Source organism: Lagopus muta, chromosome 16, assembly GCF_023343835.1.
Source record: "Lagopus muta isolate bLagMut1 chromosome 16, bLagMut1 primary, whole genome shotgun sequence".
NCBI lineage: Eukaryota > Metazoa > Chordata > Aves > Galliformes > Phasianidae > Lagopus > Lagopus muta.
The window spans coordinates 5,002,638-5,024,455 of record NC_064448.1 but is presented as its reverse complement, the minus strand read 5'-3'; the positions used below and the strand labels follow the sequence as shown (position 1 = coordinate 5,024,455).

Below are 21,818 nucleotides of genomic sequence, written 5' to 3'. Positions count from 1 at the left end.
GCCCTAGAATTATAGGCGTAGCTGCAGGTGAAATCTAGCCCGAGCTTGGCACTGAGTTTTGGAAAACTTTGTAGCTGCAGTTAGCTCAAGTTTCTCAGGACTAGGCAAACAGATGCTGCTTGAACAATTCATCTGAGGCTGTATTTGCAGAAATGAGGGGAGAGGAGGAAGCTTCAAGCTTCCCCAGCAGCTTTGGAAATAGCACAGCTTGGACTAGCTGCTTTCAAAGTCTCCCTGTTACCAAGCTGGAGGCTGGCATGCAAAGCCACATATGCACACTGCTGAAGGGGGCTGGGGAAAGCAGCTCTTGCTTCAGGGAGCAAAAGCATCAACACTGTTGGAGTCTGTGAGCTCTTCTCTGAGACCTTCAATTTGGTACAAAAACCAGACCTCAACCCCCAACCCTATTTCCCTGCAGTCAGCTCTAAACAAGGGGACAAACCCTCACAGGGTGCTGCATGAATGGGCAAAGCAGCTCCTGTCCATCCATCCTTGCACTGGAGGCTCCAGTAGAACAAATCACAGATGTGCTGAGGCCATGGAAGCTTAAGAAGGAAGCAAATAAATAACCAAGAAAAAGCAAAACTGTCATGCTAACAGGACATAAAGGCTCTTTAGGGCATCTAGAGATGCCAAGCCAAAAGAAAGTCTCAGAGCAGAGTTCTGGCACTGCACGTTCACTTGTATGTGGTCTGGACAAGGAATGCAAAGACACAGTGGCAAACTTGATTGCAGCAGCATCACAAGCGATACAAGACACTTCAAACACCAGCAATGTGGGCAAATCCAGAAGGCCTTGTGAGTCTGCTATCATGGCGGGTGATAGCAGTGGCAAAACTTTTATGGCGATATGAAGGCAGCTCAGTGCCCCTCCAAAGGAGGGTAAGAAATGCTTATGTGAAATATCAATATGGCACAGCTGCAGGGTTCCCAGGATCCCTAAATGCTGTCAATGAAATCCCCAAGGAGGGTTTCCAAAGTCTGGGAGTTGTATTCTCCCCTGCCCCTTGGGCTTGGCTGCAGGCACAATGCACGTGTACACCAGAGAGCCTTATGGGAATGAGAAATATGGCAAGTCCCACACATGTGGGATCAAATAGCATCTCTTAAATGAAGGTCAGGGCTCTGCCCTTGGCAGCGCCTGCCCTGCTCTGTCTGCTCCTCCATGCTCTTGGGAAGAGCTATCAGGGATGCTCTTCTTCAGAGGCATCTGGGTGGAAAGGAGCTTGTTATGCACAGCCAATAAAATTTACATATTTTCCCTTATTTTCTCCCCATACACACATTTCAATGGCCCACAGGTTACAAACGCATGTTTTTTATCCCTTATTAACAAGTAATATTAACAAGTGGTGTTTGTGCATGCTGTATCGGAGGGATGAGGCAATGATCAGTCGCAGCATGAAAGACACTTGGTATATCAGTGTTACCTACAGAAGCACCGCAGCACCCTACGTGATGGGTCTCTGGGAGGATGGCCTCTCCCCAGAAAGATACTTTTAGCTACGTCACCCCTCTCCAGGTACTACAGCAATCTGGGAGTGCAGATACAGCTGGAGCGTATTGCTGTCTACTCATCTCAGGCTGCATGCAGTAGCAGGCAAAATTGAGACTACAGTCAGTGAGATAGGCTGGAAAGCACATTCATACATTAAAAAGGACCCGGCTGCTCCTCCTGCAGCTGCCGTTCCTTGGGGCTGCCTAAATTACAAGCGTGATTAATACGGTATCAAAACGTGTGTAGTCCCTCTCCCTCTAGACACTAATATAAGGCAAGCAGTATTGTGTCACTGGGGCATCAAACACTAAAGGTCTACTAAAGAAGATTCCTATGTATTACTATTTATCATGTTATTATTTAAAAAACCCTATTGTTATTGTTAAAAAAAAAAAAGACACCAACCAACCAACCCACAGCCCTTGCCCCAAGCAGCTTTTGCGCTGTGAGACAGAAAGGTTTGAGTGCTAAAAGCAGAACTTTGCTTTTACACCCCAGGGCCACATCCTTCCACGTCGCAGCCTCAATGTTACATGCAGGTGAAGGAGCTTTTGTATCTGATTTCCTTGTTCCTCATACATGGAAAGGAAGCCGATCAAAACAGAAAGGGACATGGGTGTGCAGTTGTGGCCCGGAGCACTGCTGGCACAGGAGCAGTGTCTGGGGAGGAAGGGATGGGGGCTTGGTGGCTCACCCAACCTGAAGGCTTGCATGAGTGTGGATGGAGAAACAGAAAGACTTACTCTATTCCTGGGCTTTTTGACATTCCCAATGTAATTCTCAGTGCTACGGGCCTTTATACGGGATAACTTGTATATATTGCTTAGGAATTTCTTATAAGGGGAGTCCTGAGGCAAGCCAGTGTCATCTTCTGGTCTTCTATGAGATGAATTTTTCGCAAGGCCATAGCAGCTGCTGTTCAGCCAAGAGGAAGACCTTCTGGTTGAGAAACAAGAAAACCCCACCTCAGTGCTACCATCCGGGTGCCCACCTGGCCCCAGCGAGGCGTCTGAACCTGACCCCACGCTTCCTCCTCTGGCCTTGGCAGGACTGAAACCTCAGTGTCTCTTTTAACGCTTTCATTTTGTGTTTCGTAATAATGTTGTTGTGACCCCAATGGTCTGAGGATATAAAGGAAATGAGGCTTGCAGTAGCTCCCTCCTGAGAAAAGAAGGAAGAAATACATCTTTCCTTTCTCTTGGGTAACAGTAAGGAAGGGGAGCGCTTGTATCTGCAGCAGTGCTCTGGCTTTTCAGGTAGATTATACAAACTTGTTCTAAAAATTCAATTTAAAATCCTAAAAATCAATTAGAAATGTAAAAATATATCTATTTATCTGTAAAGAGCAATGGCCCCGCAGAATTTGTTTGGATCTATTAAGCAGCATTTGAAACAAAACACATTTTTAGAAAACCTGATCTATCTCATAGTCTGACTAAAGAACTGTAATGGCTTTCTGAGCTGAACAGGATTTGTTCTGTTTTTTCAGCGAGTTCCTTGATATTCTTGTTCTAAAAATTATTAATAAGAAAATGAGTCAACAAGGAAATTCACATACAAAATCTGCACTGGAGTAACATTAAAGTCTCTTCCCAAATGTTGGGAAATGCGACTTATGGCTAGTGCTCTGTTCTTATGTCTCAAGGTCACGTTGGGAAAGGCCACCTGCATGGAGCTTGCAGCATCTCCGGCCACATCTCTTGTCACAGATATCTCAGGCAACTTGAGCTCCCTCTTGGCAGGGAGCGTGTCAGGGATTACCCCATCCCACAGGTGGAGTCATCTGTAGAATTTGTGTCCACGTGAGCATGGGCAGCTCGGGAGCAGTTCAAGATAGCCTGCTGGAAATTGGGACCTTCAAGTGCTCTTCAGCTCTCCTGTGTTCACACATAGCATGGCCTGAAGCTTCTTTCCACCCTTTGGGGTCTGACAAAAAATAAGAAACCGAACAGGAGGAATAGGGGAGCAAAGACAGCCCAAGAGAGGCTCAGCAAAAGGACAAAGTCGGCCTGCATGTCATTTTAAGAGTCTTTATGTGGGACTGCCTTATGAGCAAAGTAAAACCAATTTATTTCTTTTAACCTGGTGGTTAAGACTTCTGGGGGGAGATTATCACCAGGAGTGTGTGATATAAGCATTGGGAAATCGAGGGACTGAAAGTGAAGGCTTTGCAAGGAGCTTTGCTGATAAAGAACAAAACCTTTAGTTAGAGCAGGCTCTGTTCCCATTCACACAGCCATGAATCATTTCTTTGAAATAAGAGCATTATTTGGAATCAATTCTGGCATGAAGTTAACCCCAAAATCCAGGTCAAGCCTTTTTGCCAGGATGAACAAGAAGTGGTGATTTATGGGATGGCTGTGGTCGAAGGGGTCAGAAGTTCTTTGAAATGATGCTATGGATCAGAATGCAACATTGCTTATCTCTTCCAAACAATTCTTGATGAAATTTGTAGCAGTAAGATACGATCTATGCTGTACAGATATAAAACTTGTTTTCTGTGACTGGGGGACAAAAGTAAAACATTTTAAAGCTACAAGTCAGGAAATCTTTATAGACTTTGGCCTAAAGAGGGGAACAATTCTTCCTATGCAGTCCCTAAGGAGGTAAAGGACTGCAATGTAGCAAACTTACAGTGGACACAGTGGAACTATGTCTCCTCAGGACACACTGGCATTACCTGTGTTAGAGGGTATAGCATCAGCTGGGCAAGAGAAAGAACTGGGAAATGCACATTCAAATCAGAGCCAACAGAGCTTCAAATTTAGGACACAATGAAAACTGTATTCCACTTATATTGTGCCTTGAAGTACTATTGGCTTTGTCACCTATATTTAGAGACCAGGCAAATATCTCTGCTGTAATAGGATCACACATCATCACCCTCATCCTTACATGGAGCATTCTGTGCCAGATTTCCAGCAGGTCTCAAAAAGTAGTTGTCAAAAATAATAATAATAATAATTAATAATAATTAAAAAGATTGCAAATGTTTATTATCTCTGATATGGTGAAAATCTTGCTCTACCTGAAGGAATCTAACCTTGCAACACAGCAAGGCCAAATCTGCACAATCTACAGCCATTTTACACTCCTTTTACTCCCCCATTCTTTGATCCCATGTGGAGCCCTGCATGTTAGTCTGAGCACTACCAAAGGGTGGTTTTACCTCCTGTCTGTAAGCTCACAGATGCACCCACATCTTCCCAAAGGCTAAAACAGTTTGGGTTTCACCTGGCTGCTGCCAAGCAAACAGGAAGAGGAAGCCGTGATTCTCCCTTCAACCCAAACAAATCAATGTTCAACCTCTGAAAGGCCACGCAGAAATTAAGCTGTCACCTAAATATCCTCAGAAGCTGTTGGTACAACATGGGGAGATAGTGGAGAGATGGGGTTTAAAATCAGATACAGCCCTGGCTATTGCAAAAAAAACACTCAGGATTTGGGCTGTAGGTACACAGGAGGCATCAGAGGCACAACACTGTTAGTCCTAGGCTTGGAGACAGATCCCAAAACACACTTTGATCCATTCTCTTGCAAAAAAAAAAATCTCTCTATCCATGTAAAAGATCACTTTGTGGCTTTTTTTTGGTCCCAAAAGAAATACTGAGCATCACTTTTCCCCTCACCCTCCTCCAGCTGAATATACTGCTGGAGTTCCTGATAGCAACACGATGATCCTTCCAAGACAAACAGAAACAACACAATGGGGCAGATTTGGATTGGCACAACTTGTGGGCACACACAGTTAAGAGGCTTCTGAAAGTTCATGAAGAAACAAAGAAGTACCTCTTAATTCAGCTCAAGAGATCCAAACAAGCCAAAGGATGTCCAGAGAACAGGGGTGTGAGATTCTCGCCAGGGCAGAAGAAGAAAGGGAGGATTTTCACCGGGCATAAGTGTGTGCAAAAGTGTTCAGGCACAATGCAAACTGTAAGAAAAGGGCCTGCTCTGACCAACAGGAATTCAAAAGGATGGAGCTCAGCACTTAGCTTGCAGCAATGCGGGAACTGCAGCGTCTTGCATATTTCCCTTTGGACTGCTGTTGCTGTGACTCCGCAACAACCCTGCTGGCCGTAAGAACAGTTTTACACCATGGCAGCCCTACGGAGGGGTTGCCTTTGGTTTGCCATTGCTTCCAAAGCACCTCCAGGGCATGTCAACGGAAGGAGAGAGATAATTGAAGATAATACACGGTTTAAAATATAAAATTCCAGCCACACAGTCACTTATTCTCCTTCTCTGTCTTATTTCTATGTTCCCTGGGTTGTCTCAGCTCTTGCATTCAAGCTCGTATTCATGAGTTTTTCATTTTCCTCAGCTGTTGGACAAGGAGAATTTCCAAACCATGCTGGTTCAGAACATTCCCCTAACCTGTCCTACTTGGAAGCCACAACTTCTGTTTATACAAATATTCTAGCCACTGTCCCACTCCTCCAGGGACATGCACAAAATTTTCATGTATTATTTTGGAACTCTCCCATCTTCCTGACTGTTAATGGCGAACCACAGAGTAATATCGCTCCAGCAATTTTCATGCGACCTAAAATCTAAGCTAGAAACTGACACGTGTTCATTCTGCGACTCCAAAATACTGAAAGGTGTAATCACCAGTGCCACGGTTTGGCAACTGCCATGTGACACTGCTCAATACCACTTGATGTGACCTCCAAAAGCCCTGGCCGGGTGATTTATTCCTGCCCCACATCTCTAAACATTCAGAAGAAATGCAAATTGCCTATCCTGCACCATGAAAGAATTTCACCTAAGGATCTTAGAAAGAGAGTATGAAAGAAATCCGGACTTCACGGCTCCAGTTCGCTCACCACCGTGACCTCTTCCACTCCCGCAGGCTTGGGTCTGCTCATTGCCCCCCAGAGTAAGCTGCAAGAAAGCATCCGGCAGCTAAGGATGTCCTAGATGGAGGAAACCCTTAGCTGTCCATCTCCTTGAGAAGTTCGACACGAGGACAGCTGGAGTGGGCAGCTGCCGGGACTCGGCCATGGCTTGAGGCTGCACGGGGCCCTCACTGCCGGGGGGCTGACCAGCCCATGTCACTGAAGGGTCCCTCGCCCGTGGCCGACCTGGGAGGAGGGCCACAGGGTGTGCAGAGGTCAGAATCGGTGTCCGATTCCCCTTCCGCAATGTAGGGTCTGATTTTGGCCACGGCCGCATAGCAACCGTTGTTAAGGATGTCCAAATTCTCTTTGGACTGGGAAATACTAAAGCCGCTGAAAGAGCGCTCCAGTTCCTCGTGGTCTACCGAGGGGATGGAGATGGACGTGTCGCTGTCTCTCAGGGCGCTCTCGTGGTGTTTGGTGGTAATGTCTTCGTTCCGCAGGTACTCTGCGCTCGCCCTGTGCCCGCCGCTGTAGGCTGACAGGGAGCGCTCGTGGGAGGGCGGAGGTGGGATGCGGACGAGCGAGCCGGGGTCTCCGACGGGCGAGGAGCCGTGACTCTGCCGCTGGTAGGGCTGCTGCTGGCACGACGTCGAGGGCGGGCACGAGTTGGTCGGGGCCGGCGGAGCTGAGAAGTTCTTCTGACCCATGGAGCTGGTGGACCTGATGATCTTGATGATGCAGCCGTTCTTGTCGATGTGCTCCCTGCTGTCCTCGGGGCTGTGGTAGGGAGGGGCTGGGTCTGGTTCTTTGGAGCCGAAGTAGGCCTCCGTCTCCGTCGGTGGGATACCCATTCTCTGCATGTAGATGTTCACCAGGAAGTCCAGCTTCTTCTCCATCGACTGAACCTGCAAAACACCACATTCCAGCACTACATCCTGAGGATGAGCAGCTTCCAGTCCACCAAGGTACAAACGTGGGCCTGGACTTTACTGCCTACCAACCTACACCAACGCGGAACTTTCAGTACATATTTGTCATATTCTGAAACAACCTTTAATTCTCCTCCTCGTTACTGTGACTCCTTCATCTCCTGTGATCTCTCTGTCACGCATCAAATTCCAGGAAAGCTGAAGGACACTTAAATCCTTCCCCTATCTCTCACTTCCTTGCTGCATCTGGCCCTTGCCTGGGCTCAGGTGCTCAGTGGGATTTCTGGGTCTCACTCTCTGGGAGGATTTCCGTGCTCAGCAAGGCTGGCAGCTGCAGCAGCCAGGCTCATGGGCTCGTCTAACAGAGTGGCACCGTGCCACCTTCAAAAACAGATTTTTGGTAGACTCTTCAAAAAAGAAACAGAAAGCCTGTAAGAAACAGACTTCTAAATGCCTGAATCTGTTCTGAGGCTTTGAAGACATTTCACGGCCTTTCATAAAACCCATCGCTTCCTTTGCAAAACATTGTTTGCTCTTAGTTTTGCTTCCAAATGATCATATCCAATTGGAATGAAACAAACAAACAAACAAACCCAAACCCCAAACACCACCACAACGCAGGTAATACCCAAGGACAGGAACCCTTCACACCCCAACGTACCTGTTTTTCAACTTTCCCAAGTCTGCCCATCATGCTGGGGTCTTCAGGCAGCTCCCCCTCGGCTGGGCCTTTGGTCCGATCCTTGTCGGTCATGGAGGATCCTCTCCCAACGATCTGGTCAACTCTACCAGGATCAGAAAATCCCCCCATCCCCGGAAAAGGACTGGAGTCAGTCGGAGGCAGCAGGCGAGGGGGCTTTGCTCATCGCGCCTCTGGGGGATAAAGCAGCAGCCTTTCTCCCCGCTAGCACTCCAAATTACTCACAGACACGCAGTGGCACTGAAGTGTTAATTCAGATGCAAAATTCAGAGCAGTATTAGCAGAGTTTGAAATTATCCGTTTCTGTTTATACAGATAAAATCTGGCACATTATGCACAGTAAATTTACCCGCTGCAAAGAATCGCTGTAGCTGGCTTTCTTCCAAATCAATTAGCTTTTTATTTGCACTGAGGCTGTATTATTTTGGGGGAAGATCAAGTTTTCTGTCTAGCATATGTTGGTGGGATTGTTTTTCAGTCTTTGCAGAAGTCTCTTCTCCTCGATGCAAATGTAGGCGCGTAATTCTCATGTCCATGAAAACGAGCCCCTTGCCCTCAGATCCAAACAAACAGCTGTGGTACTGTTTTAGTGGAATTATGCTGAATTTGGTCATAACGCACCAAGCAATACCAAATTGCCTCCATCTGAGTGCTGCTGCAGCTCTCACCTGTATCATTAGATGTTTTCTATTAGCAGGGCTCCACACTGTCAACATCAGAGGACGTTCTTGCAGCATGTGCAGCTAAAGCTACTGGGCACACTGTTTGGTGACAAGTTATTCACACACGTTACATTTGCACTTTCTCCTTCCCAGTCCAAAAATAACTGGGTTCATAAACACCTCAGGAAAGAGGAGAGCAGAGCCAATTTGGAAGCTGGAAGTCAATTATCTGATCCCTCCAAAGCCAGGGAAGCAACCCAGTTTTGGAATGGGTTCTTAATGGCAGCCTGGTTCATAATACAATTCTATGCCAGGCAAACTTTACTCTTGCATAATGCACCAAAAGTAAGGGTGGCAAGGGAAAAGAAGGGTTAATTAATCTGACTTATATCAAGTTGAGGTATCTTGAGTGGAAAACTCAAAATGCTTCTTACGCAGTTCTGCTGTGTGGGCCATGGGTCCATGCACCAGGAGGAGGAAAAGGAAGGAGCTGAACACAGACAGACGGGAAAATGAACAAACAAAAAACAAGGAAAGGAATGAGATGTGAGGCTATTTCCAACACAAGAGCCATCTGTTTTCTTCACACGTGACAGGGACTTAGTATGTATGTTAGCTGTTGACGTAAAGGGACAGATATCAGTGGGAATAGACCAACGCAGCTCCCTTGGGTTATATCAAAGCGACAGCAGTTTGCAGCACCAGAAGATCTGGCTCAAAGGGATGAAGTGGGTGAGCACATCACACCAAAGACAGAAAATATAAGCCAACCATTGTTTTGGAGTTTATCTTTGATCCCAGAACATCCTTCATTTGGGCAAGGATGCGACAAAATGCCATTCAATTTAAAAAGTCATGTTTGATCCTTTGCTTAGCAACATAAGCACAGGAGTGCAAGGAGCACCAAGTGCTGTAATTACAAGTGTGAGGAATATGCATGCCTTATTTCTCTCTTGTAATGGGAGAAGCAAATTATTGACACGTACAGGAACTCCCAACAAGGGATGCAATTACTGACACGACATACAGCACAAGAAATCCTACAACAACGTTGCTACCATGTAAGCAAAGAGGTATTAAATCAGATACCTCGGGCTACCTTGGTTTGGAATCACAAGTCAAGGCGTAGTACAGCCACTGTATGAACTCCTGTCCTGTATGCACAAGCAAGTAAACTAGTAAAGCAATGAACATGCATTTTTAAGAGGCTCAAAGCCTAATTGCTACCGAATACTGGGGAAGGCCAAGAAAGATCAGGGTACTCTGCCACATCTAGCACAATGCTAACACCAAAATGTGTGTACTAATGAAAATGAAATGTCCTTCAACAGTTGGGGAGTAGAGCAGGGAGGCAGGACAGTAACACAGAGGAAAACCAAACACGGCCATCTTACTGTATATTGTAATAGCAGAGAGAGTCTCTTGCAACCTTATTTCTAATTTGGCAGAATTTGAGGAAGGACTTCTGCTTTCTTCCACATCTTTAAAAGATAAGCTATCCAGTAAGTGAGCCTCACAGGACCCAAGGGAAGTACAGGTTGGGTGTACTTCACAGATGGAGTGATCAACCACCCCACACAGAGAAGCTGTGTGGCGGGATACAACTTCCTATAGACCTGCTGTGATTCGTAAGCAGAGCTTCACAGAACTCATCCATAAGGCATTCAGAAGCCCTTGCATATCCTTGATAGCAGAGCCTGACAGAACTCCTGTCAGGATCATTCCATTCCCAGCTATGCCACGATCCAGCCGTAACATCTTCTGCAGCCCTGAGAAACCAGAGCCTGATGTCACCTTAGTCTCATGGACCTTGGGGTGCTGGCAGCTGTGGGACACTGGCTTCAGTGCAGAAAAAGGTGAAGTGAGCCCTGGTGCCTGGTAGGAGAAACCAGGCTCAAGATCACTCATTCCTTTGCTCCTCATGGCAGAAGCCAGAAACCTGTGGAGAGTGCTCCTACCCTCAGCAAAATGGGGAACTTTCCTTCTGCCTTGTCTGATAAAAAAGGAATTTCCTCTTGAGAACCCAACGGTGCTAAGGCAATCTCATCTGAGCACTGCAAAGGCACAGTCATCAGCCAAGGGCAGGTGGCCCTTTTAGCCACTCTGAAAGAGTTTGTCTTATCCAAACCGGGCAACAAAGCTCAAAAGACCAAGAATGGACACATTTCACCTTTGCAAGCGGTGAGGAATAGCGTATATTCTTATGGCATGACAAGGGACCACGTATCTTCCCAGAGATGCCAAACCCCCTGCTGCACTGCATCTCACGGGCAACCTTGTGCATTCCCAACATTATCTTGGCTGTGCTGAAGACACGTGTGCAGAGGGAAGCCCTCAGCTGGGGCTTCAGAAGAGGCAGACCCACGCTCTTCCCTTCACAGCAGAAGATGATTCCAAGATTTCTAGCGATGCATGACAAGCTGTGCCATCTGCTGCCTGTGACACGCTCTGCTGGGTCTTAGTTTGGGAGGGGGAGAGAAGGGCGGTTGCTCTTTGAAGTGAACTTTGATATCTTTCCTTCTTTCTCATGATATAAAAAAAATGTAAATTCTTGCATCAGCCACAGTGCAGGTTTTCTCATGCTTCATTACGCTTCCATGCTAACAGTACATGCAAAGAGGTGTAATATGTCACCCTCGGGCCAGAAGCAGACATCAAAAGGTCAAACGGCTCAAATGAGATAAAAATGAAGTGTTTGGGAATATATATTCAATTACTTTCTGTTTTCTTTATCTGTTTTAATTATATTTCTTTTAACACAATCCAGGCATTGAAGCCAAACCCCCTTCATCCATGTCACGTGACTGCTCCTTACCTCCCCATTTTTCAATCAAGTTCGCTCTAGACGTATTTTGACCAATATTCTGTTGCCTATGAATTCCAACTGAATTGCAACTATTTCAAAACAGGTCTACCTTAAATCAGCCACTGGGAGGAATTAAACCCAATTCTCTGCGTGGGCAACATTTGGCTAAAACAGGGATGTGCTGAAAAGGAAGAGCAACAGCTAAGCCTGACCCAGAGTTTGGACCTCCCCGCCTTGCACCCATCCTACATGCAGAACATTCGTTTCCATGTGGAAATCTTGCCCAGCCCTTCAAGGCTGGTTGCATCTAAAAGGTTAATGGAGCAAAATCCAGTTGAATCCCTATTTTTTAATTTCATATCAAAACATTGGTCCAGATAAAAGATTTATTTTGTTTTTAAAGATTAGTTTGGGCCTCATCATTTGAGGGAGGGAGAATTGGGGAAAAAATGCTTTCCTGAAAGCATCTTTCTTTTTTTTTTCCCCAAGCATGAATTTTGGGGCTCCTGGAAAATTCTCTACTTATTTTACTTTATTTTTGAACCTGCTGAGTGGGAAAGGTAAGCTTTCAGTATTCTCTTTACTCACATCCTGCTAGTGAAGATTACTCAGAGCAGCTTAAATAAAATTCAAGAGATTTGTCATGTATTAGCACTTCAGGAGGGCAAGTATATTTAGAAAAAAATACCTGAGGCTAAGCTCACTGTGTTTGAAAATCACCTACTGTTTGCACATGGAAAATGGCTTTCTAGCAAATATTTCTACCTGCCTTGAGCTCTAGCAGTCTCAATGGTGAAAATGCAGCTATCTGCTGCCCAGACATGAGAATGCCCCAAAGTGAGTGGCTTGGTGGAAAGATGGTCCTCACAGCATCAGCTATGAGCATAGCTCTAACTAATGTGAGAACTTAATAAGGGCAACAAAAAAAAGAATTTCACTGAGTGGCTATAGGCTGGATTGGGCTCTTTTTGCAGACCAGAGCAGGACCTTTTTCTGAATATGAGTCTTATGGTGGTAACATTGCAACAGAACTTTTACCTCCATGGTCAGTAGAGCTGCATCAGCAAAAAGAGACTGCTCAGCATGAAACACTTCATTCTTAATTTGCCCACCAAGATCAACTCATTTCACAGTCCAAAGGGCCGCAAACAGAGGCTCCTCCGCTTGATCTTTCAGAAAGTAGATGGTTTGGGTTGCACTGGCTTTGTGGGTAAATATTCCACCTGTTACATTTGAAGACAGTCTGATAAAATATGAGATTTTAAAAAGCTAAATGTCAGCACCACCTTGGAGAGTCATCATAGAATCACAGAATGGCCAAGGTTGGAAGGGACCTCAAGGATCATGAATCTCCAACCCCCTGCCACATGCAGGGCCACCAACCTCCACATTTTATACTAGACCAGGCTGCCCAGGGCCCCAACCAACCTGGCCTTGAACACCTCCAGGGACGGGGCATCCACAGCCTTTCTGGGCAGCTGTGCCAGCATCTCACCACTCCCACAGTAAAGAACTTCCCCCTGACATCCAACCTAAATCTTCCCTCCTTCAACTTAAATCCACTTGCCCTTTGTCCTCCCATTATCTACTTGTAAAGTGTTGACTCCCTGCCTGTTTGTAGGCTCCCTCTAGGTTCTGGAAGGCTGCAATGAGGTCACCCCCACAGCCTTCTTTCTCCAGGCTGAACAAGCCCAGCTCCCTCAGCCTGTCTTCATAGGGGAGGTTCTCCAGCCCTCTGATTATCTTTGTGGCTCTCCTCTGGACTGTCTCTAACAACTCCTTGTCTTTCTTGTACTGGGAGAAGACTAACAACAGACCAGCTGAAGAAACTGATGGTTACTAATGATGGTAGGTATGTCCTTTTTTTTTTTCTTTGGCTTGCCTAGTGTGAAAGCTCATTACTGCAAGTAAATCAGATCATACTCAGAGTAGCAAGCCGTTCTGAGTCACGATTTAGCAAGCTGCTAAGTGATAAATGCCGTCATATAACTGGCATGAAAGGGGTTTGACATTAAGCAAATGAAAAATCCAGAGAAAGCGGCATTTTGGTGAATCCTAACCTAGGCGAGTATTGGGGAGATTCTTTGGAAGAATACATGGGTCCTTTGGTTGGATACTTCTTATGCCGGGGAGTTGAAGGGGGCGGGGGACCCACAATCATATCTATCCTGGCAAAGTAAATAAGAGAAAAGACACCAGCAAAATGCATAATGAAGCAACACGTAGAGAAAAGTTGGTCAGAAAGTTGCAGAAAGAAACAACTGAAAAACAGAACGACAGAAAGAGAGAGAAATTGAAAATATATTCCGCTAGAAACAGAAGTTGCTCTCCTACCGCCTGGTTGTTGGTGAAACATTACCCACCCTGGGGTAAGATTTGGAGATTTTTGGCACCACTGCTGTTTAGGAGAATAACCCCCACCCACCCCAGATTTAACAGATAACATGCTTTACCCTCTGGAATATATTTGCAGCACTATTCCATCGAGACAGTTGGACATGAAACAACATACATTCATTCTCCTTTCAGTTACACTGCCAGATGATGCACCCTCAGCTAGCTCAGAAATACACGAGCTGTTGGAGTCGGTGAGATACACTGTGGGACTGTGGAACTGAATGAATGGGGGACATCCGTGGTTGGCAAGAAATGAGACACGAGACAGCATGAACACAACATTGAAAAGAGCACATTACAGACACGACACAGTGACAGAGACATTTGTGATTAAAGAGGAAAGTGCAGGTAAACCCCCCAGAGAAGTGCCTGAATGTGCTTTAATCCCCAGCCCTGGCTGTGGGACAACACAGACAGACCCATGGAGCTGAGCAGGCAGGAGAGCACTGCAGTTTGCAGGACAGGAGAACAAAAATAAAAGTTCTCCAAGCCGACCCAGGACAGCCTCGCTGGGCTCCACCTAGGGGTGCACTGCATTCCCAGATCCAGCTCACGTCCCAGCATTGGCCATGGCCACCAAGGCACATGCCCTGGCTACAGGGTGTCCTTTCCAGTTGGACTGGGCAGGTCATAATAGGGCATCTCTTGGTGTCCTAAGGGGCTACGCTGCCATCTCTATCACTGTTCTAGTTGGTGGGAACAGGGAAACCAGTGAAGCTACTCATCAGCTCTAGATCCCAAATCCAGATTCTTCACATGTGACTTTAAAGAAGGTTCTGGTCCTCCTGACTTCCCTGCAGTGGGATGGGTGGCAGTCCTAGGCACTGCAGCCTCACTGTCCCACTAGTGAAGTTAAGGGACAATTCAGTTTCATCTTTAAATGCTTCAGTTCCTTATCTCCCTAAAAAACAACAACTTTGTCTTGGCAGCACATTGGGGAATGCCAATAGGACTGATGGGGACAGATGGCATTGTTTTGGGGGCTGAGCACTCAGGTGTCCCACCTGGAGCCAGTAGAGATGCCAACCCAATGGCTCACTCCCCACTGCAGAGGCAGCCCGGAGGTTTCATGTTCCAGCTTATTCAGATTGGGAAATATCAATCCCTTCCTCCTCTTCTTCCCCCTCCAGATTCAGCTGTGCATCTCAGATTCATAATCACTGAATTTGTACTGAGTGGGGGTGAGAGGCTCAGAGAGAGGAAATTCTCTGGGATATTTTAATTTTCATTGCAAGGGAGAATTTACCTTCTGACAGTAGAGCTGGAAATAGGAGATGCACAGCATGCAGCAACACTGAGAAAGTTAGCTCCACTGCGTGAGCATCAGAAATAGCAGAGTTAAAGGGTCTTTGAGAGATTAGGATGAGAGATTCCTCTTTTACATAAGACAAATTTCCTATTCTATTCTATTCCTGCATGCATATCTGAAAACTTTTTTTTTTTTTTTTTTTTTTTTCAGATTTTCATAACCAAAATGGGCTGGAAATTAAAGGAAAAATTTCCCCAAGTGGCTTCCAGCAGAAGCTGGGCTGCTGCAGTCAACAAGGGAAACGCTTTCATTATACAACTGTATACAAAGTAAGTGGTAAATGACTCTGACCACAGACAGCTCAATGCCAAACCCTGTTTCCTGCTCTGGGTGTCCTTGTGATCAGCAGAGCTTCTGCTGAACCAAGAGAGCTGCCTGGGATAGGGGTCTGATCATTGGCATGGGGCACAGGGGCCATGGAAGGTGCAAATAGATGAAACTCCTAAAGAAATACCTGCAGAGAGGTGAGCTGTAGATGTCATGGGTTCTGTGTGTGGGGAAAGAGAGAAATCCAGTTCAGAACTGTCAAAGCTGTCCTGAGGTGGACAAGAGGCAGATTTAATGGCATAACCCCAGTGCTTGCTCTGCGTGTGCTCAGTCCTGCTCATCCCCATGGGTCCCAGCCACATGCAGAGATGCTTCCTCTGAACCTTCTCTTAAGGAAAAAAGATTAAGGTGTAGCTGCAAGGGAAAGTGTCTCTCATGGCAACATCTGTGTGATGAACAAAAAGCAGGGGCAAAGTGAAGCAAGCAGAGGGGTCTCTTGCCTGGATTGGAGGTTTTTAATCCGGGAGAGCATGTCCAGGTGGCCAGCTGAGTACTGCTCGATGACGTCCATCACATCATAGGGCCGAAGGCTCTCCTTAAACTTGCGTTTGGAGACGAGAAATCGCATAATGCTGCAAGAGAGGGAAGGAAAAATAAAGTCCCTGACTCGCCTGGTGGCATCTAAAACCCATTGGGAACTGGAAGGGAACCAGAGCAGATCCACACCCTGTGCCCAACATGGCAATAGGAGAAGGGAAGGGGCTGGTGGGGGCTGAAGTCCTGTGAGCACCAGGGGACACCAATGACCTCCGGACTATCAGCTGGGCACGTCTCCGCTCCACACTGCTTTTATAAATGTCAGCATTAAATCTCAGAGCGAGTGAGAGCAATTGCTTGGATGCATCCCTGCAGGGGATTTTCCTGTTTCTGCATTTTTAACTTCCCTCAGCAAAAATTCCCTTTCTGGCAGAATTTTCTGTGAAGGAGGGCAGGCCACCCAGGGGAAAAGCAGCCTGCAACACAGGCATTTCAGCATTTGCTTGGACTTCGTATTTCATTTTATTCTATCACTTATGTTTCCAAACCTCTTTCCCCTTCTTCCCCTCTTACCACACTGCCCTGATGCTGACTTTCAGTCCTGGTGTTAAATCTTCTGTCACAAACTCACAGTTGCAGCTTTTATTCTCATCAGGAATGTCTTCTCCAGGCAGGCTTGCTTCTGAGTTTGGAAAAGCAGGAATAAAGAGCAGTGTGTTAGCATTCTCCAGTCGGGCCAGGCAGGGAAAAGACCACTAAAATCAAGTCCAACTGTTGACCTATCTCCACCATGTCCCCAAGTGCTACATCTCCAAATTTCCTAAGCATTTCCAGGAATGGTGACCCCACCACCTCCCTGTGCAGCTGTGCCACTGCATCACCGCTCTTCTGGAGAAGAAATTTTTTCCAACACCCAACCTGGCCCTCCCCTGGTGCAACTTAAGTCCATCACCTCTAGTTCTGTTGCTGTTACCTGGGAGCAGAGGCCGAGCCCCAACCTCCTTTCAGTCACTGTAGGGAGCCTCCTCTGCTCCAGACTGAACCATCCCAGTTCTCTCAGCCCATTGATCCAGCCTGTCCAGATCCCTCTGTAGGGCCTCCCTACCCTCATGCAGATCAACATTTCCTCCCGACTCAGTGTCATCTGCAAACCTACTGAGGGTGCACTCAATCCCCTCATTCAAACCATCAATAGAGATTAACCTGGCCCCAATAGTAACCTCTGGGGAACACCACTAGCATCAGGTCATCAGCTGGACTTAACTCTGTTTGCCACCAAATAGGTCTGCTTAACAGGATTGCTTAACGTGGGGTGGTGAGGGAGAGGGATGGGGTTTGGGGATCCCACAGAGCACCCCAAGGCCACACCTTCGGAGTTCTGCCGCGATGCAGCTCCCTTGATGCGGAAAGCCTGCCGGGCTCTGCTGCGGTCTCCGAAGCTCCAGCTCTTGGGCACCTTGCTGGGGCTGTCCTCGATGCTCTGGTCAGCACTGGGGGACCTCCGGATGCCCTGAGCCTGTGGAGAGCCTTTCCCTTTGGTGCCAGCACCGCGGGGACTGGAGAAGACACGATCTTTCAAACTGACCTTCTGACTGTTCAGAGAAACACGTTGAAACAAAGACAAAAAGGAGACAGCAGGAGGAGTCATTCTGGAAACCACGCAGTCCTTCCCCACCAGCCATTAGAAACCAAGAGCACTTCCAAGCAGCAGTGAGATGTAGTTTTGCTGTTGGCTTTTTAAAAAAATATATATTCATTTCGTTATTGCTTTTTTTTTTTTTTTTTTTAAATAAAGCGTTGTAGAAATGTTTCCGCCGTAATGAGTGAAATGGGAATGATTTTTAAGAGAGAAAAAATAATATGGACTTAAACAGAAGCCCCTCGTGGGATGCCAGGGCTGGCGGGACAGAATGACGTTAACGATGAGGTCATGAGTCCTTAAATCACTGATCGGCTCCGATCATGAGCGAGGAAGCTTTTCTTTCACAACTGCCTTTCGAAGCCCTACATCCAGTAAGAGAATACCAAGAAAAAAGCCTTGGCCTTCAGTGTTTAGCTTCACTTGGAAACACTTCATTCCTGGTGCTCAGACCTGCCCCTCTTTCACTAGACTCTGTCTTTCCCCCTCCTAAAACAGAAGGTGCCCCTTATATATCTTACAGAGAGTTCATCTTTGCCCAGTCACATATGTAAATACTGAAACATGCAAGTCCTTTATATCCTATGAAGATTTAATCTACAAGCTAACTACGACCTAGCTACAGGTCTGCTACAGGCACCATCACCAGGAAAACATACAACCTCAAAACACGGCACTTAACTGCTGTTTTTCTATCTGAGTCCTATTCTGTTAACAAAGCAAAAAGATCACTCTGGGAAGAAGAGATGATCTCACCGAGAAGCAGTCTGCTGAGCCAGCTTTCATTATTTTACACATTCTGAGATCAGTAATTAAAAGCTTCCATCCAAACAAAGAGGACAAAATTCTCACATCAAGATTTCAAACCAAAAAGTGAGGATGAATCCTTACGAAAAGGCTTAGAGACAACCTTGGGGGAGCCAAACTGCAAACAGTTTGGGATGATTTGATATTCTCTGAATAGCAATTGCTTATTCAAGTATACAAATAGAGGTCAGACAACCAGTGCAAGGCATTTTGCATGGAGCTCATATTTCATAAAGAAGCAGTGCAAAACTGAATAAAACTAAGGATAGCTTTTCCAATACTCTGTACCATTGCAGCAGCCACTTATCATGCTGCAAACACTCGGCCTCCGTTTGCAGGCAGAACACTGCTAGAATTTTGATTTTCTCACTGGGTTTCTAGGGCACCAACCAAAGGTCTGTTTTTCCCCTGTCTCTCCACAGCACCACCTTGAAATTCAGAAGCAAACAGCCCTACTTGCCTTCACACCTAGCATAAGGTCCTGTAACCAGAGGTTCTTTAACCAGAACTTGGCTGCTGATGTTAGAAGCAAAGCAAATCCCAGCTCCCTCCCCATCTGCAGCACGAGACACGTGGCTTTGTCAGAAAAGGAAGAAGATGTGACTTCAAGACACGCAGGGAGCAGATCTGTTGAATAAGAAGGTGCTATTTTTACAAAGTCACTCCACACTGTGAGACACGGAACACAGACCTGGGCAGAAAGGTGCTTGGGCAGCAGTGCCCTGCACAGGATGGGGCTGCAATCTCAGGTCGGGAGACGCAAACAAAACACGTTCACGTCAAGTTTCAAGTAGAAAAGGCAGAATTAACTCAATTAATGATTCATTTTTAATTCTGTGAAACTGCATAGACAGGTACAGGGGAATTCATATCCCGCATGTGGCGCACCTGCAAAGTGCACCTAAATTCAGGGGTTCAGTGAAATGCTGAGTGCAGCTGAAAATCAGAGCAGAGCTAGGACCCCTCTGGGAGCAAACATGTGCCCCAACACCTTTCTGTTTGTAAGCCTAGATTCCTGACGCTACTGATATCATTGCACACAGCCAGACGTCAAAAGGCAGTTCTGTGTTTCGTGCATGAGAAGCCAGATTGAAACCCTATTTGCCATTCGATCCTAAAAAGGCCAATCGGATTTTTGTTTCTGTATCATGGTTGATTTTATGGAGGAACGTCCCTGGGATCTACTGTGTTTCTTCAGTAGTACCAATGCTTCGACCTACGTGGTCCTTTTTAAAAGAAGTTTTACACAAATGAGTCAGCAAAGCACCAGCATTCAGCACTCAAAGCGCCTCACTGAGCCGAGCAGGGCCTTTGCTTGGGGGCTCCTCTTCTATACCCATGAAACAACACGAATGATTCACTGAAGTCCTCCTCCTGCCATGCAGTTCTGTGACTGGGAACAACCCCTGCAATCTCCATGCAATCACAGTCTCTGCAGAGCAATGAGAAAGAGCCCAGGAGAAACACACCCACACAGGGAGCTGCAAGCTGCCAGCCAGCCCAACATCATCATCTTCAACCTGAAAGTCATGCATGGTGACACAGCGTCCCAGAGAAGTGCTACTCAGGTGGAACTCAGGCAGATGGCAAATAGCTTCAGTTCAGTGGCCAACATGACATGAACATGGGGAAGCAGGAATCCAGCCCTACACAACATGAACCAGAGCTTGTAGGGATGACGGCTAAGAGCAGTGTGAGCACACAGCACTGCTTGTTGCAGGGGGAAGGGAGAGAAAATTATGGCTTTCTGATCAGGGATTCTGGAAAGTCATAACAGCAGCACAAGCTGTGCTTTAATTCCGGGATCTTCACAGTAACTTTAGGTTGGCATTCATTAAAAGCTCATTCAGTGACCAAAAAAAAAAAAAGTTCCTTTCTACCTTCAGGGAAGATTTGCAAGACTTTCAGCTTTTAGCTTGACTTGAACAAAATATACAAATGGAATTGACTTTTTCTCTGCTGCCAGACAGAAAAATGAGAGCCCATGCTGGATGAACATGTAAGGACCCACCTCAGAGGCAGGACCCACTGCAGCCCCAGCAGCCCACAGGAGGATGCTCACTGTTTTGGCAGGCTTTGCATTTAGGCTCAGTTGCATCCAACGCCCTCAGCAAGAAAATGCATGAGGAGTGACCTTCAGATGAGTTGCCATCCATCCTCCATAGGATGCTGGGGGCAGGAGCTCCTGCCCAAAACCCTCTGCTAAGGGGTTCAATCCACAGTATTCTATGGTATTAAATCAGTAGCTTTCAAAATGTGGATTGTAACAATAGCAGTAATTTTGGATCAATGTAAATAATCACCTATAGCTTCTCGCTGTTGACTTTAAGCTATCCCTGAGCAATTGTTTCATTCTCTTATTCCATTCTGTAGGCAGCAAACACTAGCCAAGCTGAGTTAGGCTGCCGTGGGCTCAAATCCATCACTGCATACAAGCTCAACCAGTAACAGGGCTCATTCTCCTGAAAAAGCTATGGCCAGGAGAAAGAGGCCATCTCTTGCTGGGAAATGAGACTGTTCGTCAACCCACAGCTTGCACTGAGCTCATGGTGTCTGAAAAGAGCTTGTTAAAAGCAGGCAGCAGAGCCCAGAGTGAATGATAGCCTTTGTGGATCACTGGGGACTCCAGCAAAGAACACGTCTGTGTGTGCAATGCTTTCCATAGCTTGAGCAGAAATATCAGAGGAGCAGGCTCAAGCCTGATTCATACCCAGTGATTTCAGAAAAGCCATGGCAAAGGTGAATTCAGCCCCAAGAATGGAATTTCTAGAAGCAGAGCACAAAGAACACAAACAAACCAAAAAAACTAATCAGCTCATGACCAATATCACAATGAGTAATAGAACAGAATAGAATCATTAAGGTTGGAAAAGACCTCTAAGGTCACCTAAGTCCAACCATACGCTTACCACCAATACTGCCCACTAAACCATGTTGCTAAGTTCAACATCTACCCTTTCCTTAGGGGCCTCCAAGGACAGTGACTCCGCCACTTCCTGCCTCTCTTTCTGAGAAGAAATTCTTCCTAATAGCCAATTTAAACACCCTCTGGCACAACTTGAGGCCATTCCCTCTTGTCCTATCAAAAATAGGACTTAACCTCTCTTCTCTTCCTCATACAAAACCACAGTGTTAGACTCGGGTTGCAGGAGGTCACTGAAATGACAGCTGGAAAGGCTGGAACCACCACAAAGGGACATCAGCTCCAGCCACATGCCATTAACCTTGGTCTTTGGTATTCTGCAGCATCTGCTATACTGTCACCCCTCTCTTTCTAAAACAAGAAGGGTTTTTTCCCAAACTGATGCTGAGCACTGGCAAAAGTCAAACTGCTCGCGTCCTGTGCCTTCCAACAATTTGCCAGCTCAGCTGCTTTGCATTTCAGGAGCAGCACAAAACAGCTAGATTGCATCTTTGAACCTGGCT

At 46.4% G+C, this 21,818-nt stretch overlaps 1 protein-coding gene across 12 annotated transcripts in view; it reads right to left on the bottom strand.

Annotated features, from left to right (window-relative positions):
- Positions 1–1,882: 1,882 nt before the first annotated feature.
- KCNQ2 (potassium voltage-gated channel subfamily Q member 2) overlaps positions 1,883–21,818 on the bottom strand; it is a 61,646-nt gene continuing 41,710 nt past the window's right edge. For 6 of the 12 annotated variants that reach the window (XM_048962692.1, XM_048962696.1, XM_048962694.1 and 3 more), the window contains 5 exons: positions 17,315–17,538; positions 16,520–16,628; positions 15,910–16,041; positions 7,930–8,053; positions 1,883–7,244 (listed from right to left, as the gene is read on the bottom strand). In XM_048962692.1, coding sequence (XP_048818649.1) covers positions 6,525–7,244; positions 7,930–8,053; positions 15,910–16,041; positions 16,520–16,628; positions 17,315–17,538 — 1,309 coding nt within the window. In that variant the 3' untranslated portion in view covers positions 1,883–6,524. Of the gene's footprint in view, positions 7,245–7,929; positions 8,054–13,496; positions 13,605–15,909; positions 16,042–16,519; positions 16,629–17,314; positions 17,539–21,818 lie in introns of all 12 variants that reach the window. The other 6 variants (XM_048962695.1, XM_048962699.1, XM_048962700.1 and 3 more) reach the window with 3 other exon arrangements.